The sequence below is a fragment of the Pseudopipra pipra genome, chromosome 10, assembly GCF_036250125.1.
Source record: "Pseudopipra pipra isolate bDixPip1 chromosome 10, bDixPip1.hap1, whole genome shotgun sequence".
Classification (NCBI taxonomy): domain Eukaryota; kingdom Metazoa; phylum Chordata; class Aves; order Passeriformes; family Pipridae; genus Pseudopipra; species Pseudopipra pipra.
In genome coordinates this window covers 672,249-693,741 of record NC_087558.1, presented here as the reverse complement: position 1 = coordinate 693,741, position 21,493 = coordinate 672,249, and the positions used below count along the sequence as shown (strand labels likewise).

Sequence of the window (21,493 nt, the reverse complement as noted above, 5' to 3'; positions counted from 1 at the left end):
ACACCCCTGGGGGCTGTAGGGGTGTCCTGGCTCCAAGGAGAGGGAAATGTGAGTGAGGGCAGGGTTAGATGGGATATTGGGAAGAAATTCTTCCCTGTGAGGGTGCTGAGGCCCTGGCACAGGTTGCCCAGAGCAGCTGTGGCTGCCCCATCCCTGGGAGTGTCCAAGGCCAGGTTGGATGGGGCTGTGAGGAGCTGCTGACCCCCTGTGCAGGACCTTGCTGGGCTCCAGCCCCTATGAGGGGCCACTGGCTGCCCTCTGGAGAGGGTTTTGGGTTCAGTGGTGGGGGACGAGGGCTTTGCCTGTTTAGTGCTGTGGAAATGCGTGAATTGTTTGGCAAACCCTCTGCAGAGCTGGGCTGGGCTGTGTGAGCAGCAGGCAGAGCTGCGGGTCCCTGAGGGATCCAGTGGGACCGGCATGATGCCCCTCAGGCATCTGGCAGCCCCTCCCGGGGGGTCAGGGACAGACGAGGGGCAGCAGAAACAGGGGGACACAGCTGCCAGCACAGCACTGAACCCCCACACCCCGCAAATGCAAAGGGCTTTACAGACCCACCTGCAGCAGCATCCCCTGCAGACCCACCCACAGCAGCACCCCCTGCACGGCCCGTGACTGCCCACATGGAGACAGGCATCCCTCCAGAGCTGACCTGCAAGGGATCTAACACAGCTCCCATCCCCGTGCGCCCCTGAGCACGACCCCTGCTCTCACACGTCTGCCCAGGCTGTGCCAAGCAGCAGTCAGGCTGTGGGGTGGGTTTGATGCTGTGTCTCCAGCCCAGTGCCAAGCAGCAGTCAGGCTGTGGGGTGGGTTTGATGCCATGTCTCCAGCCCAGTGCCAAGCAGCAGCTGGGCTGTGGGGTGGGTTTGGTGCCATGTCTCCAGCCCAGTGCCAAGCAGCAGCTGGGCTGTGGGGTGGGTTTGATGCCATGTCTCCAGCCCAGCGCCCGCGTGTGCAGCTCCCGGAGCCCGGCCCGGCTGCCGCGGCACTCGGCCAAACCTTACTCACCACACGGTATGAGACTTTTATATTTAGCCAGTGCAGAGACAATATCTCCAACTTAAAAATAGGTATAACTGAGCCTGCAGCTCTCACTGACGGCCCTGGAGTGCTGCAGAGAGGCTGTGGGGTGCTCAGCCGGGGGCAGGGCGGTGTCAGTGCGGTGCCATCACCGCGGGCCGGTGCCACCACCAGGGCCAGAGCCACCTCTGCCCTGCACACCTGGGCTGGTGCTGAGCCTTCCTGGGTGCCGAGGCCGCGGCTCTGCCCAGTGCTGGCCCCGAAGGGTCTCTGCTGGGAGTGTAACCCCAGCTCTCCATGTCCTCCCTGCCCGGCTCCCGCAGCCCGGCCGTGCGGGGCCGCCCCAGCACCCGCGGGAGCTGTGCCGAGCTGTCACCATGGAGATGCCGGCGGCTCCAGGTCCATCCTTCGGGGGAAATGCAGAGGAAGAGAGAGGCTGCTTTGCAGGAAAATTATTAGCAATAATCTTAATTTTTATTTAAGTGATTATTTTCCGTCATCCCCCTCTTGTTCTGCATAGATACTGGTGCATATCTGCCCAGTGCTGGGCTGACATGGGTCTGTTGGAACCACCTGCTCTGCCTACACATGGCATATCTGACTCCTGGGATTCTGAGGGGTACGAGAGTGCAAGTGGCACTTGAAAAATACCTGTTGTTCCCACAAACCCCTCACTGCAATGGGACAGGTCAGCTTTAGAAGGCACAGCCTGTCAGAAGCAGCAGGCCCAGCTGATGCCAGGGGCCTGTGTGTGATGGGCAGAGGCAGCAGGCACTCACAGTACTTGAGACCCTGGGAGCCAATGGATGCATCACCATTCCTACAGGCAGTAAACCCCCTCGGTGCTAAATGTGCTTTGTAGTGCACTTGTAAATTGACCTGTAGTGTGTTTGTAAATGGACCTGTGATACATTATTTAGAAGCTCACATCATGAGACCATCATTCTTTCAGTGGGATTAGGAAATTGTTAAGCTCGGAGCAACACATCATCTTTCCAAAAATAAAGCACCTCATGATTTTAGTGTGAGTTCTCGTTACTGATACACGTGAACAGCCCGTGATGGCAGAGCCTCTCCCCTCCCCAGGGTTCTCAGAGCCTGTGCCATTCACCTGCTCCATCCCAAAGGATTCACATCGGATCGCTGTTTGCTGAGCGCTGCCAGAGCTCTAATTTACATTTCCCAAATATCACGACTCCTTTCTCAGCCCTGTTCCACCCACCTCGCTTTGCTCAGCCCTGAGCTGTGGTGCTCAGCCCTGAGCTGTGGTGCTCAGCCCTGAGCTGTGGTGCTCAGCCTGCCGTGTGTGGTGCAGGTTCTGTGCTCATTGTGCCAGGAACGTACAAGTGCATTTAATTGTGTCACTCGTGGTTTCTCAGACACACCTTTCGTGTCCCTTCCCTTTCTGTCAGGTTGTGTTATCCCCAACTCTCCCAAGGATTTCTCTCCTTTGCTGCTGTGGGAGCTGGTGCCACAGTCCCTGCCAGGTCTCACAGCTCCAAGCCCTTCTCCCATGCTGAGCTCTGCTGACTCGAGTGGGAGGAGAGCAGAGGTCAGAAATGGGAATGCTTGGGAAGAGCTGGGAGCCAGCACCAACACCCATCCCGTCCTGGCCAGTGCAGGGGGCTGCTCCTGGCACATGAAGTCCAGCATCAAGGTTTGATTCCAGCCCATGAGTTTTCCTCTCAGAGCTGCTGCTTCTCATGGAGTCCAGCTGGAGGCTGGCAAAATCCTGGAGGTTTCCAAGCAGGAGAGATTCAAAACCTTCAGTTGTGCTTAGTGGGACTTGCCTAAACCAGCAGTGGGTTTGTGTCTGGGGAGGTGACACAGAACTGTTTTGACACCTCCTTGCCTCAGCCCCTTACAGCTTTGACAGATTTTCCCTGAGTTTTTACAAATAGCAAGCCCAGGACACACAGTAGCTGTAAGGAGCTGGGAGAGGATGGACTCCAGCAGCAAATCTCCCCTAATGGTTTCAGCTCCTCTGGGAGGAGGGATTCTTCTCCTGAAAGCACTTGGCAAAGAAGCTTTGCTAAGATATAGAATTAAGCTACTTTTTTCCTTTTTAAATGGTGCTAATCAGCTTAACACTGTGAAAGACACCGTGGAGAAGTTGCTTTGTAATTTCAGAAAACCCTGCAATCCTGACCTCGCTGTGGAATTACCCTGGGGTGCCCTGTCTCCAAACCTGTGCACTGGCAGCAGGAGGAGAGGGGAAAGAGGTGGGGAGGGACACATCTTCTACCCTGATCTCTGCTGGACATTCCCTAGGTGAGGATCCCTATGGACCCAATGCCCCTGGGATGGACACAGGGACCCCAAGGCAGCACCCAACGCCCCGGGGTGCTCTCCCCAGCACTGAGGGAGTCAGTCAGAGCTGAGCTCTCTGCTCACGGCCAAGAGAAATATTTCACTGCTGGGTTTGGGGTTTCTCCAGAACAGGTTTTATGGTAAAGACACGGCAGTGCCAAACGGGACATATCCTGGTCCTGCTCTGGTTGATTCCAGTATAATCAGACAATCTGTTTCATCCAGGAAAAGTCTGTCCGTGGTAATTCTGTCCCGGAGCACAGACACGAGGCTCTGCACGCTCCCAGTCCCTGCCCCGGAGCACAGGGTGGGTTCTGTCCCTCAGCTGCAGCACCTCTCTGGGAACAGCCCATGCACTGCTCTGCTCCCACACCATCCTGTGGGGCAGCAGCTCCTTGGTGGCTGGTGGGGAAAAAACCTCCCTGAAACTTAAATAAAGCCGCGGATAAATATGGATGTAGCAATGGAGCAGCACCCGCCTCCCACCCGCGCGCCGCTCCAGCCCTTCCATGCGCATTCCCGGATCCCGGAGTATTTATAACCTGGCCGTGTGTGTCTCTAGCACAGCACGAGGTCGGTGCCAGCCCCTCCCTGGCAGCAGGGTCGGGGGGCAGCGAGGCTCGGGACCGGCCCCGGGCTCTGCCCAGGTCGGCGCGGGCGGCTCTGGAACAGCCCCGCGGGACCCGCAGCCCGGCCGGGAGCCGCTCCCCCCCAGGTGGGGAATCACACCCAGGAAAAGTGACCCCCTTGCAAGAGTCTGGAAGGACGAGGGGTTAGGAGGGGCTCAGAGCAGCTATTTTGGTGTTGGATGCCAAACCCCAGGCAGAGCCGAGATGAAGCAGCTCAGAGATGTGTGGAAGGGAGGGGAGACAAAAAAACAAGTGAGGAAAAAACCCAGAGGTACTCCTGCTTCCTTAGGAGGTTGCAAATGTGGTCTTTGGAGGCCCAGGGATGCTGATTAACTTGCACAGGCAGACATAGACCCTGACATCAATTAAATACTGCTGATGAGGTGAGGTCAACAGTAATTATAACCTGCTCATATCTTCACACATTAGAGACATGTTTAATCTTTTTATTGAAAAGCTTTTTACTGAAATTATGGAGTATGATAATTTCCTACAGTGTCCTGTTTCCTATTAAGTAAATGGAAAAGCAGTGGATTGCACTTCATCAGCTCTGCCTCAGTCAAGTTCCTGCTGAAGAAATACCTTTAGGGCTTGTTTGGTGGTTTATTACAAAAAAAAGAGAAAAAAAACCTTTTAAGTGGCTTTGAAAAGGGAGATCACAATTATATCAGCATTTACACACCCTTTATAATATAAGCCTCAGAGTCAATGACCATGACCGTGGGACAGCCATACTTTTGTGTTTTCCAGGGAAATCCCTCTTCTGCCTGTTTCTGGCTTTGCTCGATGCTCGCTGAGCTCCCAGAGGCACCAGGTTCTGCTGGAGCACCGCGCTGGTGGCGGGAATGGGAATGCCAGGTTGGTTCAGGAGGAACGTCATGTTTTGGAGCTGCAGAGGGAGCTCTGGCTTCCACCTGCACACACTCTGTGCCTCGTGAGTGTCATACAAGGCAGCTTTGGGTCGGGGGCTGCCCACATCTGTAGAGCTCTTCCACCCAGCACAAGCCCAGTAAGGAAAATCGTGTTTTTTACTGGCTGGGGACACACTGCCCATGGCAGAGCAACCCGGGACTGCAGGGGGGATGGCAGCACCGCGTGTGCCAGCCTCCTGCCGGCCATTGGCCAGTGGCCACGCTGAAGGTGTTCACCCAGCTTTGTAAGGTACCTGTGAAACCTCACTCACCTCAACCCAGGTGGTTCAGAGAGAGCAGCACAGCCTGGTATTGCCCTGGAGCAGTGACAGCAGCAGGGCTAGGGAGGAGGTTGGGGAGGTAGGCTGGGAACAGGGAGTGCTGGAGAGGGGGTGTCTGCTGGTTCATGCCTGGCTACCCGAGCTGGACGTGCATCCAGGAGAGACAACGTGGCTCCTCCATCGTGCTGCCCATTGGGAACAGGCTGGGAACAGGCTGGGAAGCGGCTGGGAAGCGGCTGCAGCCCCTGCCAGCATGGCCTGGAATCGCTGTGAGCTCAGCACTGAGGGAGACTGTGTGGAACCAGAAGCAATGGAGGGGGAAGGGGCCACAGGCAGTGCCAGGTGCCAGCCAGGCACAGCCTCTGTCAGGCCGTGCCAGCAGTTCTCCCCTCCCCTCCTGAGCTCCTCTCTCTGCTCCTTTTGGAGAGGCTGTGAAGGGATTTGTCCAAAGCATCAGGTACCTCACGTAGTCTGTTGGCATCATCTCGAGCATCGCTGCTCGTGCTGAGGGTGCAGGAATCGGGCAGCTGTGCTGCTGTCCCAGGCTGCAGGAGCACAGCAGTGCTGCCTGGCCACATCAGGCCTTGTGGCACCATCCTGGAGCTGCTGGTTGTGAGGCTGAGTCCTGCTCCCACCTGATGAACCTGCCCCATCCTCCACCAGCTCTGTACCTGAGCTGGAGAGGCTGTGGCTCATGTACAACTGGGCTGGAGCTTGTGGCCCCTCAGCACCCCTGGGATCCATGTGTTAGGATGGGCTAATGAGGGCTAATGGTCACTTGGCACTGAGACAAATGTATTAGATTTGTCAGGGAAAGTTTATATCCCAGTTAAGTGGCTTTTACAGAGAGCTGATGCAGTGGTTAGTGTTTCTGACTCAGTGCTTTGCTGCTCCACAGAATTTCCACATGGTTTGGGGCATCCCCACCATTCCTCACCCCCTTGTGTCCTGGTGGCACCATTCCCTGGACCCAGGGGAGGGCTGGGAAGGAGCGGATCCTAAAGGCACTGAGGCTGAGATACAACGGTGACAGGAGGGATCAAAACACTTGTGGTGGCTTTGGTGACCCTTAGGAGAGGCTGGGAGTGCCCAGCCAGGCTCAGGGTGTCCTGCAGAGGACAACAGCCACATCAGGGCCTTGGCCTCTCTCACAGGTGGTGTTGCCCACCAAAACACCTCATTTGGCTGGATAAACATGTGAACAGCTCTGTAGGTTTGGAGTTGATGAAAAGGAGCACCACACTCTAATCTCTTTCAAAACAGAGACCTTGGAAACCACTGGAGCCTGACACACCTCTCCAGGTGTTATATAAGGTAACTGTTCACAGCACGAGCTGGCAAATATCATATATGATAACTAATAATTACATGGCACTGAAATGTGACTCATTTCCAGTGATCCCGGGTGCGTGTTTATACCCTCACAAACAGTACTGTGAAAGAGAGCAAAAGCCTCTCGAGGAGTCCCAACCTGGGGGGTGTCCTGGGGCAGCTCCTGCGGGGGGTCACCCCTGGGGGGTCAGCCCTGTTCTGCCCAGTGTCCTGGGGGATTTCTGGGGGGCACAGCCCAGTTCAGCACCAGCATCCCAGGGGATTTCTGGGGGCACAGCCCAGTTCAACCACAGCATCCTCAGAGATTTCTCTGTATGCACAACCTGGTTCAGCCTGGTGTTCTGGGGGTTTTTGGGGATGCACAGTCCAGTTCAGCCCAGTGTTCTGGGGGATTTCTGGGAATGCACAGCCCAGTTCAGCCCCACCGTCTGATGCAGAGCATCCCAGGGCAGCTGACTGGGTCTGCAACCTGCCTGAGCCCCCTCAGCTGCCAGGCCATGTGTTGGTGCTGTGGGAGGAGTGTAGCTGTGGCTGCTGCTGGGAGCACCCTTGCTCCAAAATCCATCTGGGAACCCCCACACCCTAGCAAGGCTCCTCAGGGCAGCCTCTGTCCCTGCTCTGTGACCTGTTTAGCTGCAGATATTAAATCTGGCATTTAATTACAGGTGGTGCTGTCAGTGGGGTTAGTCAGAGGCAGTGGTTAAGCCCAGGGTTTGTGCTCTCTGGCTGCATCAGGCAGGACCAGCAGCACAACCAGGGCTGGCTGCTCTCTGTGACATCCAGCAGCATTTCACAATGTGCAGATTATTCCTGGGGTTTGCTGGATAGACCCTGCCACGAATTAATTAGAGTTTATCTTAGTCTAAGAGGGAAATTCCTGTTTGCTCTTTTAAACAATTCAGCCTAAGAGGCAAAGTGAGCCCAGAATGCAGCCCCTCAACTCTTGGTGTCGGCTCCTCTGTTTCCTCCTGGGGATTTCCCACCAGTGTGAACTTACTGGAGCTTCCAGATCTCTTCCTGAATCTTACAGGCACGGGGGCTTCAGGGCCAATTACTGGGCAAGTGACAAAAGCCCCATTCGTGCACTGTCAGGGCACTGTGTTTTCCACCTCCCCATCCTTTGCAGCGAAGTATCAGGAATTTGTATGATTTACAAGTGGATCTTAGTGTTTTAGGGACACATGCACATGCACATAGTCACACCCCCCCCTTAGATCCATCTGTGTGTAGCTGATGGTGTATTTTTAGATGTGGTGTAAATTGATCCTGTTCCTGAGCTCTGGTCAGTGTGAATTGATTAAGAAAAGGAACAACTGAAAGCTTCTGTTTCTGTACATTCTACACAGAGGATTAATTTCCAAAGGCTTACTTTGGAGTCCCCTCCTGGACTGAGGGTACAAACAGGTGAAGAGCTGGTGCCATCTGCCCTGCTGGCTGTGCTGCACCTCCTGCTCCCGTGGCTTTAGGAGTCGTTCTGGGCTGACCTGCACCCCGGAGCCCTGAGCTGCCACAGGCCTCCTCTCTATTTTGGGTGCAGGTAACTATACTTAGGGCTGAGTCACCCCTTCCAGTATCAGTTACAGGAGAGCTTAAATGAGCAGAGTCAGTGGCCAAACCCGCTGGTGAAGGATCGGGGCCAGGACGCCGACCTGGAGCCTGTCTGGCCAGGTCAGCAGCCACGGATGTGTCGGGCAGGTGACAGTGGGGGACAGCTCTGCCCCTTCCCCCGGCTGAGCCCAGTGAAGGGCCGTGGGGTGAATTCCAACCTACAGCTGGGAATGGTGAGGTGGGTGCTGTGGCTGTGCTGGCTCCGTCCCCACTGTGGGCAGGGCACCCATGAGCCCCTATGGAGGTTTTAAAGGCAGCATCCCTCTATGGAGCCATCCCTTGAGGGCACCGTGGCCTGGGGTGCTGCAGACAGCTGCTAGCCAAAAATTCAGGTCTGCTTCCTTGTGTACATCCATTAAGGGCAACTGCTTATACAACCATTTACTGGGAGATGGGAATCACTGAGACTCACTGGGATTCACTGGGACTCACTGGTGTTTAACCTCTCCTGGTTTTAGCAGCCAGCTGATCCTGGAGCCAAAGCAGCTCTCAGAGCACTCAGGAACATGCTCGAGGGGCCATGGCAGTGCTGGATCCTGCTGGTGTGGCACCAGCCCTGCCAGCACACAGCACTGAGAAATGTTTTCCTTTGCAGATTTATCCCTGTGCAGAAAAGGAAGGGTAGAGAACATTTTCATTGAATCGCAGCCAAACAGGCAAGTCAGCTCCTCCATCTGCTCCCAGGGAGGGTTTGGCTGTTGATTTGCCTCTGTGGGTCTCTCTGGATCTGTTTGCTCTCTGGACCTGTCTATGAGACACCTGTGGGTCAGGTTTCTTCTGATTTTTGCCGTGCTCTGTTGTCACTGCCAAGTGACTTTTTGCCCAGAGTCTGAAGGAGATGAAATAACTCAGGACCAAAGGAACACCTTGGTGGAAAGTGGTTCTGATGGCAGCAAGAGCCAGCTTGTAAACCCAGAGCTTTGCTCTACTTCAGTAATACCTGAATATTGGCATAACTTTTTTTGAAAGCATTTAACATTAGAAACTTTATTTTTAGTGTGTAAATGTCAAGGTGAATGACAGCTTTTCAATCTTTCTCTGGCTCCTCCTGCTCTGTGCCCAAAGCTCCTGTCCCCCTCCATCACCCCTCCGTGGGGCTGGGAGCCCCCTCTGTGGGGAGGAGGAGGAGGAGGATCCTGCATCCAGCAGGGCTGGGAGGTGATGGGGTGATGGGATGGGAGTGTGATGGAGTCAAGGGGTGATGGGATGGAGGGTGATGGAGGGTGATCAAGGTGATGAGATTGGGAGTGTTTGGGCTGCTGCAGGACTGAGATGGGCAAGGGGAGGAAGCAGCCCTCTCCCAGCTCTTTCCCTTCTCCAAAGGACTTTGTTTTAAAACAAGTAGTCTTTTAAAAATCTAGGGCAAGTCAGCCTCCTGCCAAAATTAGTCTTTGTGCAAGAGCATGAGAAGGAATTTTAATGGGTAGCTGGTATGTGGGGATGAGGGGAATGACTGCTTTTACTATCTAAATGCTGTTTAAATAAGGCTGTAACATCAAACAGCTTTGCCACGCTCGCAGCTCTGTTTTACAGGAAGCATCACTGTCGCTGCTCACAAATACACAAGAATGTTAAACAACAACTTTTTATTTGTGCCAAACGTGTCCTGACACATCGCTGAGGGGGAGGAGAGCAGGAGAGCTCCAGCGCCAGGGACCTGCTTCCCTCTGGCCTGGCTGCTGTCCCCACTCTGGGAACTGCTACAAACCCCAAGGATCTGCCCAACTGCAGCTGAGGGGAGCAGGGAGAGGTGAAACCCATATGAGTCCTGGGGCCCTGTATGGAGCCTGCAGTCGGGAGGGGGATAGGGACAGGGATGGGCCAGTGATATCAAACAGATAAATAATTTCTCCTCTATAAGGCAAAGTTTATTTATCTTCCATGTGTGGCTGAACTTCTCTGCTGTTTGTTCTGTACTGAGGGTATTAAAACTCAGTCATCTGCAAAGAATTAAACTTCTGTGGACTCTTAAAAGTGCTCTTTAATTCTGGAATAAGATAATGTTTGGTACAAAAATTGTGTTACAACCCCCAAGTGGTTCTCCCAGCTGGGTCCCAGAGAGAGCAAACAAATCCTCATCCATTGGTGCCAGAGCTGTGGCCCAAGCCTTTGGCCCTTCCATTTGGGATGTTTGGCTTTGTGCAGGACCATCCCTTCCCCTCCTCTGTCAGTCCGTTCTGTCAGTTTGGGTGGTACCAAGGGCGGGGTACCCACCCACCTCTGCCAGCTGTCCCACACCCACCCTCCTCCCAGTGCTGCCTGGCCCCAGCTCCCTCCCCAGCCCGGCCACTGCCTCCCTGGCTGGGTCAGTTCTCAGCCACTGCCTTGGAGAAAAATCAGCTCCCTACAAGAGGCTGTTATCAGCAGTGGAAGGAGATGCATTTGTGACCAACCAGCCTGGCTTTCACAGAGCAATCCCTGTCAGTGGGCACGTGCTGCCCACAGGGCAGAGGGGGCCTGCAACCCACCAGGAACCAACCCAGCCTCGGACCCTTCCAGGGATGGGGCAGCCACGGCTTCTCTGGGCAACCCGTGCCAGGGTTTTACCAGGCTCATTGTGCAAATTAGGACCTGGCTTTTGTTAAGAACCAAACCGGAGCTGAGGCACTCGGCCTGCTGGGGAAGGTCTGTGGGAGCAGCAGGGCTCCTGCCCGTGGGTTTCAGTCCATCCCAGGTCACTGCCCCTGGCTCGAGGAGTGTGCAGGGCAGCTGCTGGTGCTGCTGCCTGGCAGAGCCATAGACTGAATGGAGAAGACTTCTATGAATTATTAACACAAACAACTCTGCCGTGCCTTGGATGGAGGGGAATGCCAGGAAGGGTAAATGCTGTTCCCAGCACTTGAAATGAGTGGATCTTCTGGTGTTCACTCAGGGACATGAGGTGCTTCCACAGGCAGGCAGCAGTCACTTGGGACCCTGGGAATGGGTTTCCTGGTGGGAGTCTCTGCCTGGTTCTCAGCTGGGATGTCTGGCGAGTGCCAGGGCTGCAAGACATGTTGCTGGTGGCTGTGGTGGGTGTGGGTCTCTGCCACCTCACAGAGGGGTGGCACCATTCCCCAAGGAGCCCTGTGTTGGTGTGTGTGCCCCAGGGGATATAAATACACCCAACACTTCACTGTCCTCTTGGTGCCTCACACAGAGGCACTGCTGGCGCTGGTGACACCCACACTCAGCTGCCTGGGAACAGTGCAGCCTCCGGGTGTTCACACTCCTGCCCGCACCACGGCTCAGCTCAGCGGGTCCCAGCAGCTCTGGGCCTCTCCTGCCTCAGTCCCGGCCAGGCTCAGCCCTGTGGGAATGCCAGCATGGGCAGCAGGGCTGGGACCTCTCCAAGTCCAGTGGAGCTGGACACCAGCCATCCCCATGGCTGCTGGTGATGGTTTGGGGTAAACCCCACAGAATGTGTCCCTTCTGCCAGTGCCCTCCAGGCACTGCCCTGATCCCAGCCCAGCCCAGCCTGAGCTCAGCCCAATCCACACAGCAGCGTTCCTGGCATCTCCCTCCCACTCCCATCAGAGCCAGAGCCTGGTGCTGGCAGCAGAAACCTGAGCTGCACAGTCTGAAACCCCCCATTTATTTAATTATTTATCTGTTCTGCCCGTTTCCTCTTGCCACAGGCTGGCCTTTGTTTTTCTAATGCTGTAAAATAATGTTTAGAATCAAACCCCCCCTGGGTTGGTGCACTGCCTCACCCCTGCCAGGGTCACAGCACCCCGTGTGTGCTGCTCCGGCCACGCTTCGATGAAGCCATTGTGGTGACTGGCCAAAGGCTGGGCTCGATGATCCTGGAGGTCTTTTCCAACCTAAATGATCCTGTGACTCTGTGAAACCAGAGGGAAATGCACAGTCAGCACAGGTATTAAATCTGGTGTTCACACACTGCCTGTGTCTGCTCATGGCAAACACAACCAGCCAGAGCAGAGCCCTGCAAACCCCAGGACCTGCCTGACTGTGCATTTGAAGACTTCTGTGCCGAGGGGGGGAGAGGCTGCCGGGTCTCAGTGGGCAGGCATTCTCAGTTGGGAAAGGGAATTTTGGAAATGCTTGGAACAGCATGATTTGTTGAAAACGTAATTCATTTAATGGTAAGAAAATATCATTTCAATGAAAGGGATATTACAGCAAAGCTGAAACACTTGCATGAAGGGCAAAGATAAACCAAGAGGAAAAAAAATAAAAAGGAAGTTAAATAAATCTTAAAATAAACCAGGTGAAATCAATTAAATACTGATAGGTTATATTTCCTGTGTCTGCTGTTGGCACTCCAGAATTGCTCTCAGACCCCACAGACCTCCTTCATCCTTTAAGATGAAGCATTGCTCATTTATTCACTTATTTTTATTCTCAGTTGATCCACCTGGTTCCTCTCAAGGTTTTAAATTTTATTTACACACATTTGGTTTCAGTATTTTGCAAACCATTTATGATCTATTTCTAAGACATATCGCTGCCTGAAGCATCACCTGGAAATGTGAATTAAGCACAATAACACAAAAGGCAGAAGAAACGTTTCATAATGCCATTGGGGCGGCTCCAAACGAGTTGCTAGGTGAGGTGCTGTTGTGCCAGCAGCGCTGGGGCTGCAGTTCTGCTGCCACTAAAAATAGTTGCAACTTCAAAACCAGTGCATGTACATGCAACCAGCCTCGTGCTCTATTAAAATCTTTACAAAACCTTTTTGTTCACTAAAATCATAGACAAGTAAGAGGATTAGCAGTTCTTTTGTCTCCTGGCACCCCGGGGTCAGTGTGTTTAAGTCCACAGCCCTGACTTTCCAGGTAGGACTCTCCTGGTGGCGGTGGGGAAGAACAGCCCCTCTCCATCACATCACAGGGCACCCTCCTGCCAGAAGCAGGATGAAAACAAAAAATCCACGGTGCTGTGCTATGAAAATGTACAAGCTGACAGCAGCTCACCTGTAGGTTTCATACTGATTTCATGCTGTGTTAAAGATATGTAAGAGTTACTGGGCACAAATGAAAAAAATCATTAACCCTCTGAGCTTCAGGAAGCAAATACAGCTCATGAATGAGAACTGGTGTCGGCGTGGGGCAATGCAGAGTGCTTTGGCTAAAGTTAAGCTCTAAATAACTATTACTTCAAACTTGGTGGTGTCTCCAGTGAATGATTGGTAGTTATTAGAAGATTCCCAAACATACCCAGGGGAAAAGTAGGTTACATGCATGACCACAAAATCAGAACACGTTTAATCTCATTTGCCAGTCGAAGGCTGTACGGTTTGAGGGAAGTGGAACTTTTGGGTGGTCACAGTAGTGAGGTGGTGAGCTGAGTCCTGTTCCTGGTAATCACAGCCCATGGTCATCACTGATTATTAATTACCAGCCCAAAGGCTGGAGTGGCAGTTGCATTCCCTTTGCACATTGGATGGATCAGAAACTCCAGCTGATCAGGGAAAGGTCTCTGACTACACCCATCTCCAGGGTTTATGGATAAACACAGGGATTCCCTTGGGCCCCTAAGGCTGGTGGACTGTCTTCCACAAATACATTTTAGAAAGGAACAGTCTAACAACAGACTTGCCAAGTTCCCCAGGAGCTCATGGCTCTGCTTGGGTGCCCAATCCCCCCCAGCTGACCAGCATCCTCTAAGAGGGACACCCAACACACATGGTTCTGTTGTTCCAGCAGGCGTGGGAGGAGACAGGAATTTGGTGGGGTTTTGCAGTGGCTCTGACTCCCCCATGCCAAACAGAGCAATGCCTCTAGACCAGAGCTCTACAGGAGGCTGGGAGGCTCAGCTCCACGGTCCAGCAGGATTCAGCAGCGGCTGTGACATCTCAGCAGGTGCAGCCGGGAGTCACAGGGCACAGGAGCCGAGGGATGGAAAATCAACCCCATGTTAAAGGTGTTTAATGACCCTGCTCAGTGTGTGCTGGGAGGCTCCCGAGCGTGTCCACGTGGGAAGCTGTGAGTGCTGCCTCCTGCCACAGCTGCTCGGCAGTGAAAGGGACCTTCATCCAACAAAGTGTCCCAACAGACCTCAGTGGTGACCTGGTGAATCATCCCAACTGCACCATCCCCTGGCCAGGCAGGGAGCACTGGAACAGCTCCAGCAGACTGCCCAGGGAGCACAGACCCAGCAGGCTGCAGGTAAGGTGGCCCAACAGGGTCCCCAGGGTGGATCTCCCTGCTCCATCCACACGTGGGGCTCTCCTGCCATGTGTCCAGCCACCTGGAGCAGGGTTCTGTCACCCTGGGGCTCCATACACGCCGTGACAGTGGCCAACTCTGCCACAGCAAAGAGCCGTGTTGTAAAAACACTCCAAGCAGCTGCAGCAGGCCCAACCTGGGTGTGCCCTCTGCGTTCTGCTGGGGCTCTGTGGGATCTTTTTGCAGGCATGAATTAGTGGGACTAACTGAAATCAACCACAAAACACTGGGAAATGAACAGGATTTTCAACCCAGAGAAGCAGATTCAGAGAATATCCTATTTTTATGCTCCCTCTCCGTGTAATTCATCTGCCATTCCAAACAAGATGTGCCTCAGCTGAATGAAGCCTCAAATAATCACATAATAGGAGAAGTCATTTATTGTGAATCAGGCTCTTTCTGTGGTATATAAATAGTCTGTGCTGTTCCATGGGCTTTGTCAGTCAGGATTAATTAGCAATTGACCCTTGGCTGGGATTTTTTCACTACCTCTACATTTTTCATAGGACTGAATGAGCTCTCCACGTTGCTTTAAGAGGCTTGCTAAGCTGGAGTTTCATTTACCTCTAGGCTATACATCAGTAGTTTAATTTATCACTAGGTTACATATCACCAGCGAATAGTCAGGGTGGAATCAAGTTTATTATAAAGATGTTCTGTTAAAAGACACATTATTAATACAGTGATTGAAACATGCTCTTCAATTTTCCATTAATGCCCAATTCTGAATATGACCACGGAGAACCACACTTTACATACTTTACATTTAGCATTCTAATAAATAAGTTCAATAAATAGGGATTCTGCAGATGAAGCCGTACTTGTGAACAGAAGCTGCTTTACAATGTTGTCAAAAAATAACTAGAGCTACTCTCGTTTGTTACCAACCACTGGAAATTGGTAAGTAAAATATAAGTATTTTACTCTTACTATGAAGACTGGAGGAACAAATCACCCTTAGGATTACATAGAACCTTATTTCGTACAGTAAATTCATAATTCAGAGCATGCTTTCATAACGCTTTCAGCACAAAATATTTTCAAATACATTTATTAAAAACATGAGAAACGAGTGAGACTGCCCATGTAAGATTTCATCTGTGCCTGATCACTAGCTCTTATGTTACACAATATTGCAGTTTGGCTAATTTTGGATGAACTATTCCACATTTGGAGAAGATCTACAATAAAGGGCTGGATTTAGTCCTTAGTATATTGCAACATGTTAATACAGAATTTATTCGCCAAAGTACAAAAAAACTCATTCCCTCCCCCAATTACTGTTATATATATATATAATATATATATATATATATTCCATTTATATTATCCATTTTAATCATTATATTTCTCGGGAAACAACTCTTGTGTTGTCTGTACAGACTGCAGGAACAGAACCATTCTCATACCAAAGGCAGGTAACTCGAGCACCTGTCCTGTGCTGGCCTGGCAGGGTCAGGTATTTCCAGCACAGCCACTTCTCCCTGCACAGAGCTCTGCAGGGCTCCGGTGCCACGGCAGGGTGCTGGCAGCCCCTGGGCAGGGCAGGCAGGATGCTGGCAGCCCCTGGGCCGGGCAGGCAGGATGCTGGCAGCCCCTGGGCCGGGCAGGCAGGATGCTGGCAGCCCCTGGGCTGGGCAGGCAGGATGCTGGCAGCCCCTTGGGCCAGGCTCACCCCCCGCTCCCCGGCCAGCCCAGTCCGTGCCCCTCTGGCCGCCCTGGCACGGAGCAGGGTGGGACCCTGGGCTCAGGGCTGGGGCACCTCCACACACCTCTGCTCACCAGCACACAGCCCTGGGGGGGGCCCGTCTGCCAGCGCCCCAGGGACCACCTCACCCACCAGCCCTCGGCCTCTGAGGGGGTCCAGACTCGTCGTGAACAACCATCGCGATCCAAAAGCACAACCATGCACACACCAGGAAGCCTACCTTTAGTAAAACACCGGCACTGAAAGAGGACTGAACCATAAATGCCACCAAACTACCAAATAATTATCAGCACTAGAAATAATAAAACTGTAAATGATAACTGCATCGTGACTCTCATTTAAATCCTTGTGTACAACAGCGAAAGGCTGTGACTGAGCCTCAGAAGACAAGATACTGCTCTTATTTTTATTTCCTATTTTTAAAGACAGGCTGACTGAGAACATTTTTGAACGTGGGAGACTAAGTCATTAAACTAGAAGCACTTGGATTGCTTTCCTCCTTTAGGGGATTTACTTCATTTTACTTCATCTGACACAAGTCAGAAAGAAATGAGACTATTGAAGGAAAGCTGAATTTTGACACGTTATTTTCCATTAGAATCCTTCCACTGACTTTGTTAAGCTTTTTCTAAGATCAGAAAATGAGGCTTTACCTAAAAGGAATTTGAGACTGGTACATTTTCCTCACACACTTGTAGCCCTACAGCCTCCTATTGCCTCAAAGCGGAGGATTTTTTCAAACTGCTCCCAAATCTTCCACATTTGTTCACAAACTGGTATCTCCATTCTGTTTATACTCTGCTAAAATATTGAGAGTCATTTCCTCGCTTTTGGACTGCACGTTGTGTTCGCTCCTTCTGGACGATTTCCTGGTGGCCCTGGAAAGCCGCCTTCGGAAGGTGTCACCTGCCAGGAAGTAAAGGATGGGGTCGACGCAGCTGTTGAGGCTGGCCAGGCCCCTCGTCACTTGGTAAGTGGCATAAACCTTATCGTTGAAGGCACACATGTCTGGAGTCTGAAAATCCACCCTGGCCCTTAGATTTAAGGTCTTCATCACGTGGAAGGGAAGGTAGGACACGGCAAAGACCGTCAACACGATAATAACCAGGTAAATAGACTTTCTCCTGAGAGGAGAGTTGTCCAAATCTTTGTAAATCAAAGCTTTCACGATGAGCCCATAGCAACCAAGAATCACTATGAAGGGGATGCAGAACATCAGCACTGTGGTGCACATGCTGTAAATGAAGTAACTTCGCAGGTAATCGTCGGCTGTTGTGTCATAGCACGTTATGGTTTTATTTTTCCTTATCCCCGTTCCCGAGTAGAAGAGTATTGGAGAAATGGCGGCCACCACAAGGACCCAGACCAGGCTGCTGATGTACATGGCGTTCTTCTTCTTCAGCCTCCCCAGGGACTTCAGGGGGTGCACCACTCCCGTGTACCTGTGCACACTTATGCAGGTCAGGAACAGAATACTGCCGTACAGGTTCACGTGGAAGATGAACCTCTGCAGCTTGCACATGATATCTCCGAAGATCCAGTCTGTTTTGTTGAAGTAGTAAAAGATGAGGGCGGGCAGAGTCAAGACATACAAGAAATCGGCCAATGCCAAGTTGAACATGTAAACCGAGATGCCGCTCCAAGGCCTCATGTGGAAGACAAACATCCAGATGGCCACACTGTTGCCCAAAAACCCAGTGATGAAGACCAGAATGTAGACGGTGGGCAGGTAATAGAACTGGAAGCCAGTTTTGGTCAGAGAACACTTGGTGGTGACGTTTCCCACAGACCAGCCGCTGCTGGATAACAGGTTGGGTTCAGTTCCATTCAGAGCAGCAGAGAGAAGGACTTCGGTCATGATCCTTCCCCCAGAGTCACATAGGTCTGAGGCGAACCAACGAAGTCTCTACAGGCATCTAAAACGCATCCAAAAAAAAGGAGAGAGCAAAGGAAACCTCGCTGGAAGGTGAGCCCTGCCCTGATTTTCCTCGGAGGTTTCCAAGCGGCGGTGCCTGGCGGACCGTCCCCCCGCAGCTCCCGGACCCGCCGGCAGCCAGGGGACAGCTCTGCGAGCAGGAAGGGCCCCGCTCCGCTCCCCGCCCCGCAGCACCGCGCACGCCACCGCGGACCGGGGACAGGGACAGGGCGGGCGGGGCGGCGGCAGCGGAGCGGCCGGGCTACGGCAACGAGAGCGGCGGGGGCCGGCGGGGCCGATCGGAGCCAGCGGGGCCGATCGGGGGCAGCGGAGCGGCCGCTCCTCCCGCGCCCCTCGGCGAGCGCCGCCGCCCCGCCCGCCCCCGCGGCTGCCGCCCCGTCCCGCCGCCCGCCCGCCGCCGCTCCCCGCGCTCCCGCCGGCTCCCTCCGCCCGGCCCCGCTCCCCTTCGCCCGCCCGGCTCCCCACGGTCACCTCCGCCCTCCCGGCCCCTCTCCCCGCATCGCCCCCGGCCCCCCTCCCCGCATCGCCCCCGGCCGTCGCCGCCGCCGCGCCCCAGCCCGGCTGCAGGAGCGCCGGGGCCGCCCCACCTGCCTCCCGCGGCGCCTTCCTCCTCCTCCTCGTCCTCCTGCTCCCGCTCCCGCTCCTGCTCTCAGCCCGCGCTCGCCGCTCCGCGCCGCCGGCAGCGCCCGCCCGCGGGGGGCGGCGTCCCGCCCGCGGCTGCCCCGGCGCCCATGGCCGGGCAGGGCCGGGGGCAGCGGCTCCGGGGGCAGCGGCTCCGGGGTCCCTCCACAGCCGGAGCGCGGCCGCAACCCCGCACCGGGCACGACCGCCGGCCCCGGGCGGACTGAGCGCGGGCGGGACGAGGCGGTGGCTCGGCCCCGGGGCGCGCCCGCCCCCCGCACCGCCCCCGCACGGGCGGCGCTGCCGCTCCCCGCCCGCGGCACCGGGACCGGGGCTGTCACCGGGCACTGCCTCTGCTCCGGGGACACCGCCGGGGCTGCGGGACCGGGGCTGTCACCGGGCGCTGCCTCTGCTCCGGGGACACCGCCGGGGCTGCGGGACCGGGGCTGTCACCGGGCGCTGCCCCTGCTCCGGGGTCACTCGCCACCTCGGGGTCCCCGCCCGGCGACCCGCGATGCAGAGCTCGGAGGGCACTGGCGCTGGGGCGGAGGAGGCGGCGGTGGAGCCCACGCGGTGCAGCGGGTGTGGAGCCACGGGCGAGGCCGGTGCCCCGGGCACAGTCACCCGCCTCTGATGTGTCACCGCACAGCCCGAGCAGGAGGGTAGCCAGCGCTGGCCAGAGGGCAGAGTCACCTCGGCCCTCGCAGCGATGGGGCAGGGTCCCCTGAGCCCTCACAGTGATGGGGCAGGGGGACACCACACCAGGGCTAAGACCCCTCTGTCCCTCGTCTTCCCCGGAGCTCCAGTGGGTGCCGTGGGTGCTGCTCGTGAGCTGCTGCGAACGGTGGAACAGCCCTTCCCTGATTTTGCTTTCGCTCAACCCTTTGAAATCTGCTCCGCAACCCAGTTTAAGCGACACGAACATGTTAATTGCTGTAAATGGAACAGCTGAGCAGAAATATGCTCTACTGACCTCTAATTAAGCGCTATACATTTGGCACTTGAGTCAGAATACGGTTATTATTTATTGTCTTAGCAAAACACAATCTGCTGGTTTCAGCCATTTCTTCCTCGTTCCCATTTTCGCTAAGTGTGGTGGGTGAGACATGAGCCAGTCAGAGCTGCTCTCAGCTCAAAGCTGTGTTCTAGACAGAGCGTTATTAGTCCTTCATGAATATGTATTCATTTCTCAAACTTTTGAGTCTGTTTAAATTATAAAACTTCTTTGCTGGGAAAGCTTAATTGGGAAATCAGCTGCATATTGTACCCCTGTGGGAATATGCAAGTGGCTGCAGATGGAGTCGCCGGCCTGGCTTTGCTTTTGGGGCAACTTGCACAGGCTGAAGCTTCAAAGCAACAGCTTCAATTCTGCAGATATAGTGCGTTTTCTTGATGTTTTATACTCATCCACTAACTGCTTGTTCACTACTTTAAGATCCTTTTTAACTTAAATACAAATCAAATATGAAGAGAAAGGAAAGTGAAAAAGGAGACAAGAAGAGCAACACCTGTAAAATCTGTGTTGTAGAGCAAGCCTGGTTTGCAGAACTATTCTGTGGTGCCCTCTAGGATTTGAGAGCACTGGAAAAATCAATCCTGAGTCTTGGCAATCCCAGGAGAGCAAACATTCAACCCACAAACCAGACACACAGTAAATGCAGTACAATCATATCGAGCCTACCGTGCTGCTTTAGGGGAAAGCCATCTTGGTCCTTGGAGAATCGGCTGCATGACCCAAAGCAGAGTTTATTTCAATGAAAGACTTGGATTGTTGTGTAAAATAATAAAAAGAATACCCAAAGCAATGCCATTAGTAGAGGAGAAGCCTTTTAGTTTCTCCCTCCCTTTGTAATTGCCATTTCATTAGGGACATTCACAGTCCCACTGCTTACTGAAGCTTCTTGTGGCAGCTTCCTTGAGTTTCCTGTCTTGAGCAAATTTTGAGTCATGGCAAAGCCACAGCGATAGCATCAGTAAATATGCACTGTGAACTCCAGCCTGTTTCCCTCGGTTACCTAAGCAGCACCATAAATCCAAACCTGGAGACAGAAGGCTGGAGCAGCAGTTCCAAGAGCACACAGCTGCAGGGGAAGGAGGCATTCCTGGGATTCGTGCTGGTGCTGGAGCCAGGCTGAGGTGCAGCAGGGTTTGGCTCTGGGGACCCTGCCAGCCCTACCAGAGTGCAGCTGGGAGCAGGAGCTGGCAGGAGGATGGTCTGTGTGTGTGGGGCTTGCCAGGGCTCCCAAGGCCATGTTCACATCAACCTCAGGGTAACACTGACAGGATGGAGAGACACCCCCTCATGAGGCCGTGGCTGCATACAGAGGTGACACCTTGACTGGCAGAGGGTTCCTGTGGGACCAATATATGAGGATGAATACAAAAGTGCAGCCCTGAGTAGAACAACTGGCAGCCAGAAACCCCTTGTGTGCCCATTCCACAGCATGGGCATCAAGTGAGGAGGGGACTCTGCCCCTCTGCTCCACTGTAGTGAGACCTCACCTGCATTCCTTTGGACCTGCCAAGGACATCACCAGACCTGTGTATCCTGCCCTGTTCAGGCAGCCCACACCTCAGCACGGCCCCTCCACACCTCAGCACGGCCCTTCCGAGCCCGCCGGCCCCGGGGATGGAATTCTCACATCCCGGGTATAACAGTTTGCACATTCTGACTGCAGTGCTTCAGCTGTGAAAGGTCCAAACACTTCCACGAGTAAAGAACGAGGCAGATTTTTCGCAGCCACGCTGTTCCATGCCTTTATCCACAGCCAGCAAACGAGTGCCTTCCTGCTTGCCATGCCGAGCTGTTCTTATTTTGGAGCACAACATGAAGCATGTTGCATTAGCACCTTTCCCTCCGTCACTCCAGCATATGCCTGGAGCTGACTTGGTTTCTGTTTGGTAGAGCTAGAGCTGAATTCCTTCCAGCTCAGCTTCTTAATGTACTTCCTGTAAAATATGAGATTT

General features: G+C 53.9%; 1 protein-coding gene and 1 long non-coding RNA gene across 3 annotated transcripts; one reads left to right on the top strand and one right to left on the bottom strand.

Annotated features, from left to right (window-relative positions):
* Positions 1-4,711: 4,711 nt before the first annotated feature.
* Positions 4,712-10,076, top strand: LOC135419367 (uncharacterized). 2 transcript variants are annotated; one of them, XR_010432959.1, is made up of 3 exons: positions 4,712-4,817; positions 6,050-6,465; positions 8,687-10,076. It is a non-coding gene; the product is annotated as an uncharacterized LOC135419367 (long non-coding RNA). The 2 variants fall into 2 exon arrangements; XR_010432960.1 differs by lacking the exons at positions 4,712-4,817; positions 6,050-6,465 and adding an exon at positions 7,872-8,269.
* Positions 10,077-14,884: 4,808 nt separating this feature from the next.
* Positions 14,885-17,827, bottom strand: P2RY1 (purinergic receptor P2Y1). Its single transcript, XM_064665674.1, has one exon. It carries the CDS (start codon positions 17,825-17,827, stop codon positions 16,736-16,738), a length of 1,092 nt encoding a protein of 363 aa, XP_064521744.1. The 3' UTR covers positions 14,885-16,735.
* Between the last annotated feature and the right edge of the window lie 3,666 nt (positions 17,828-21,493).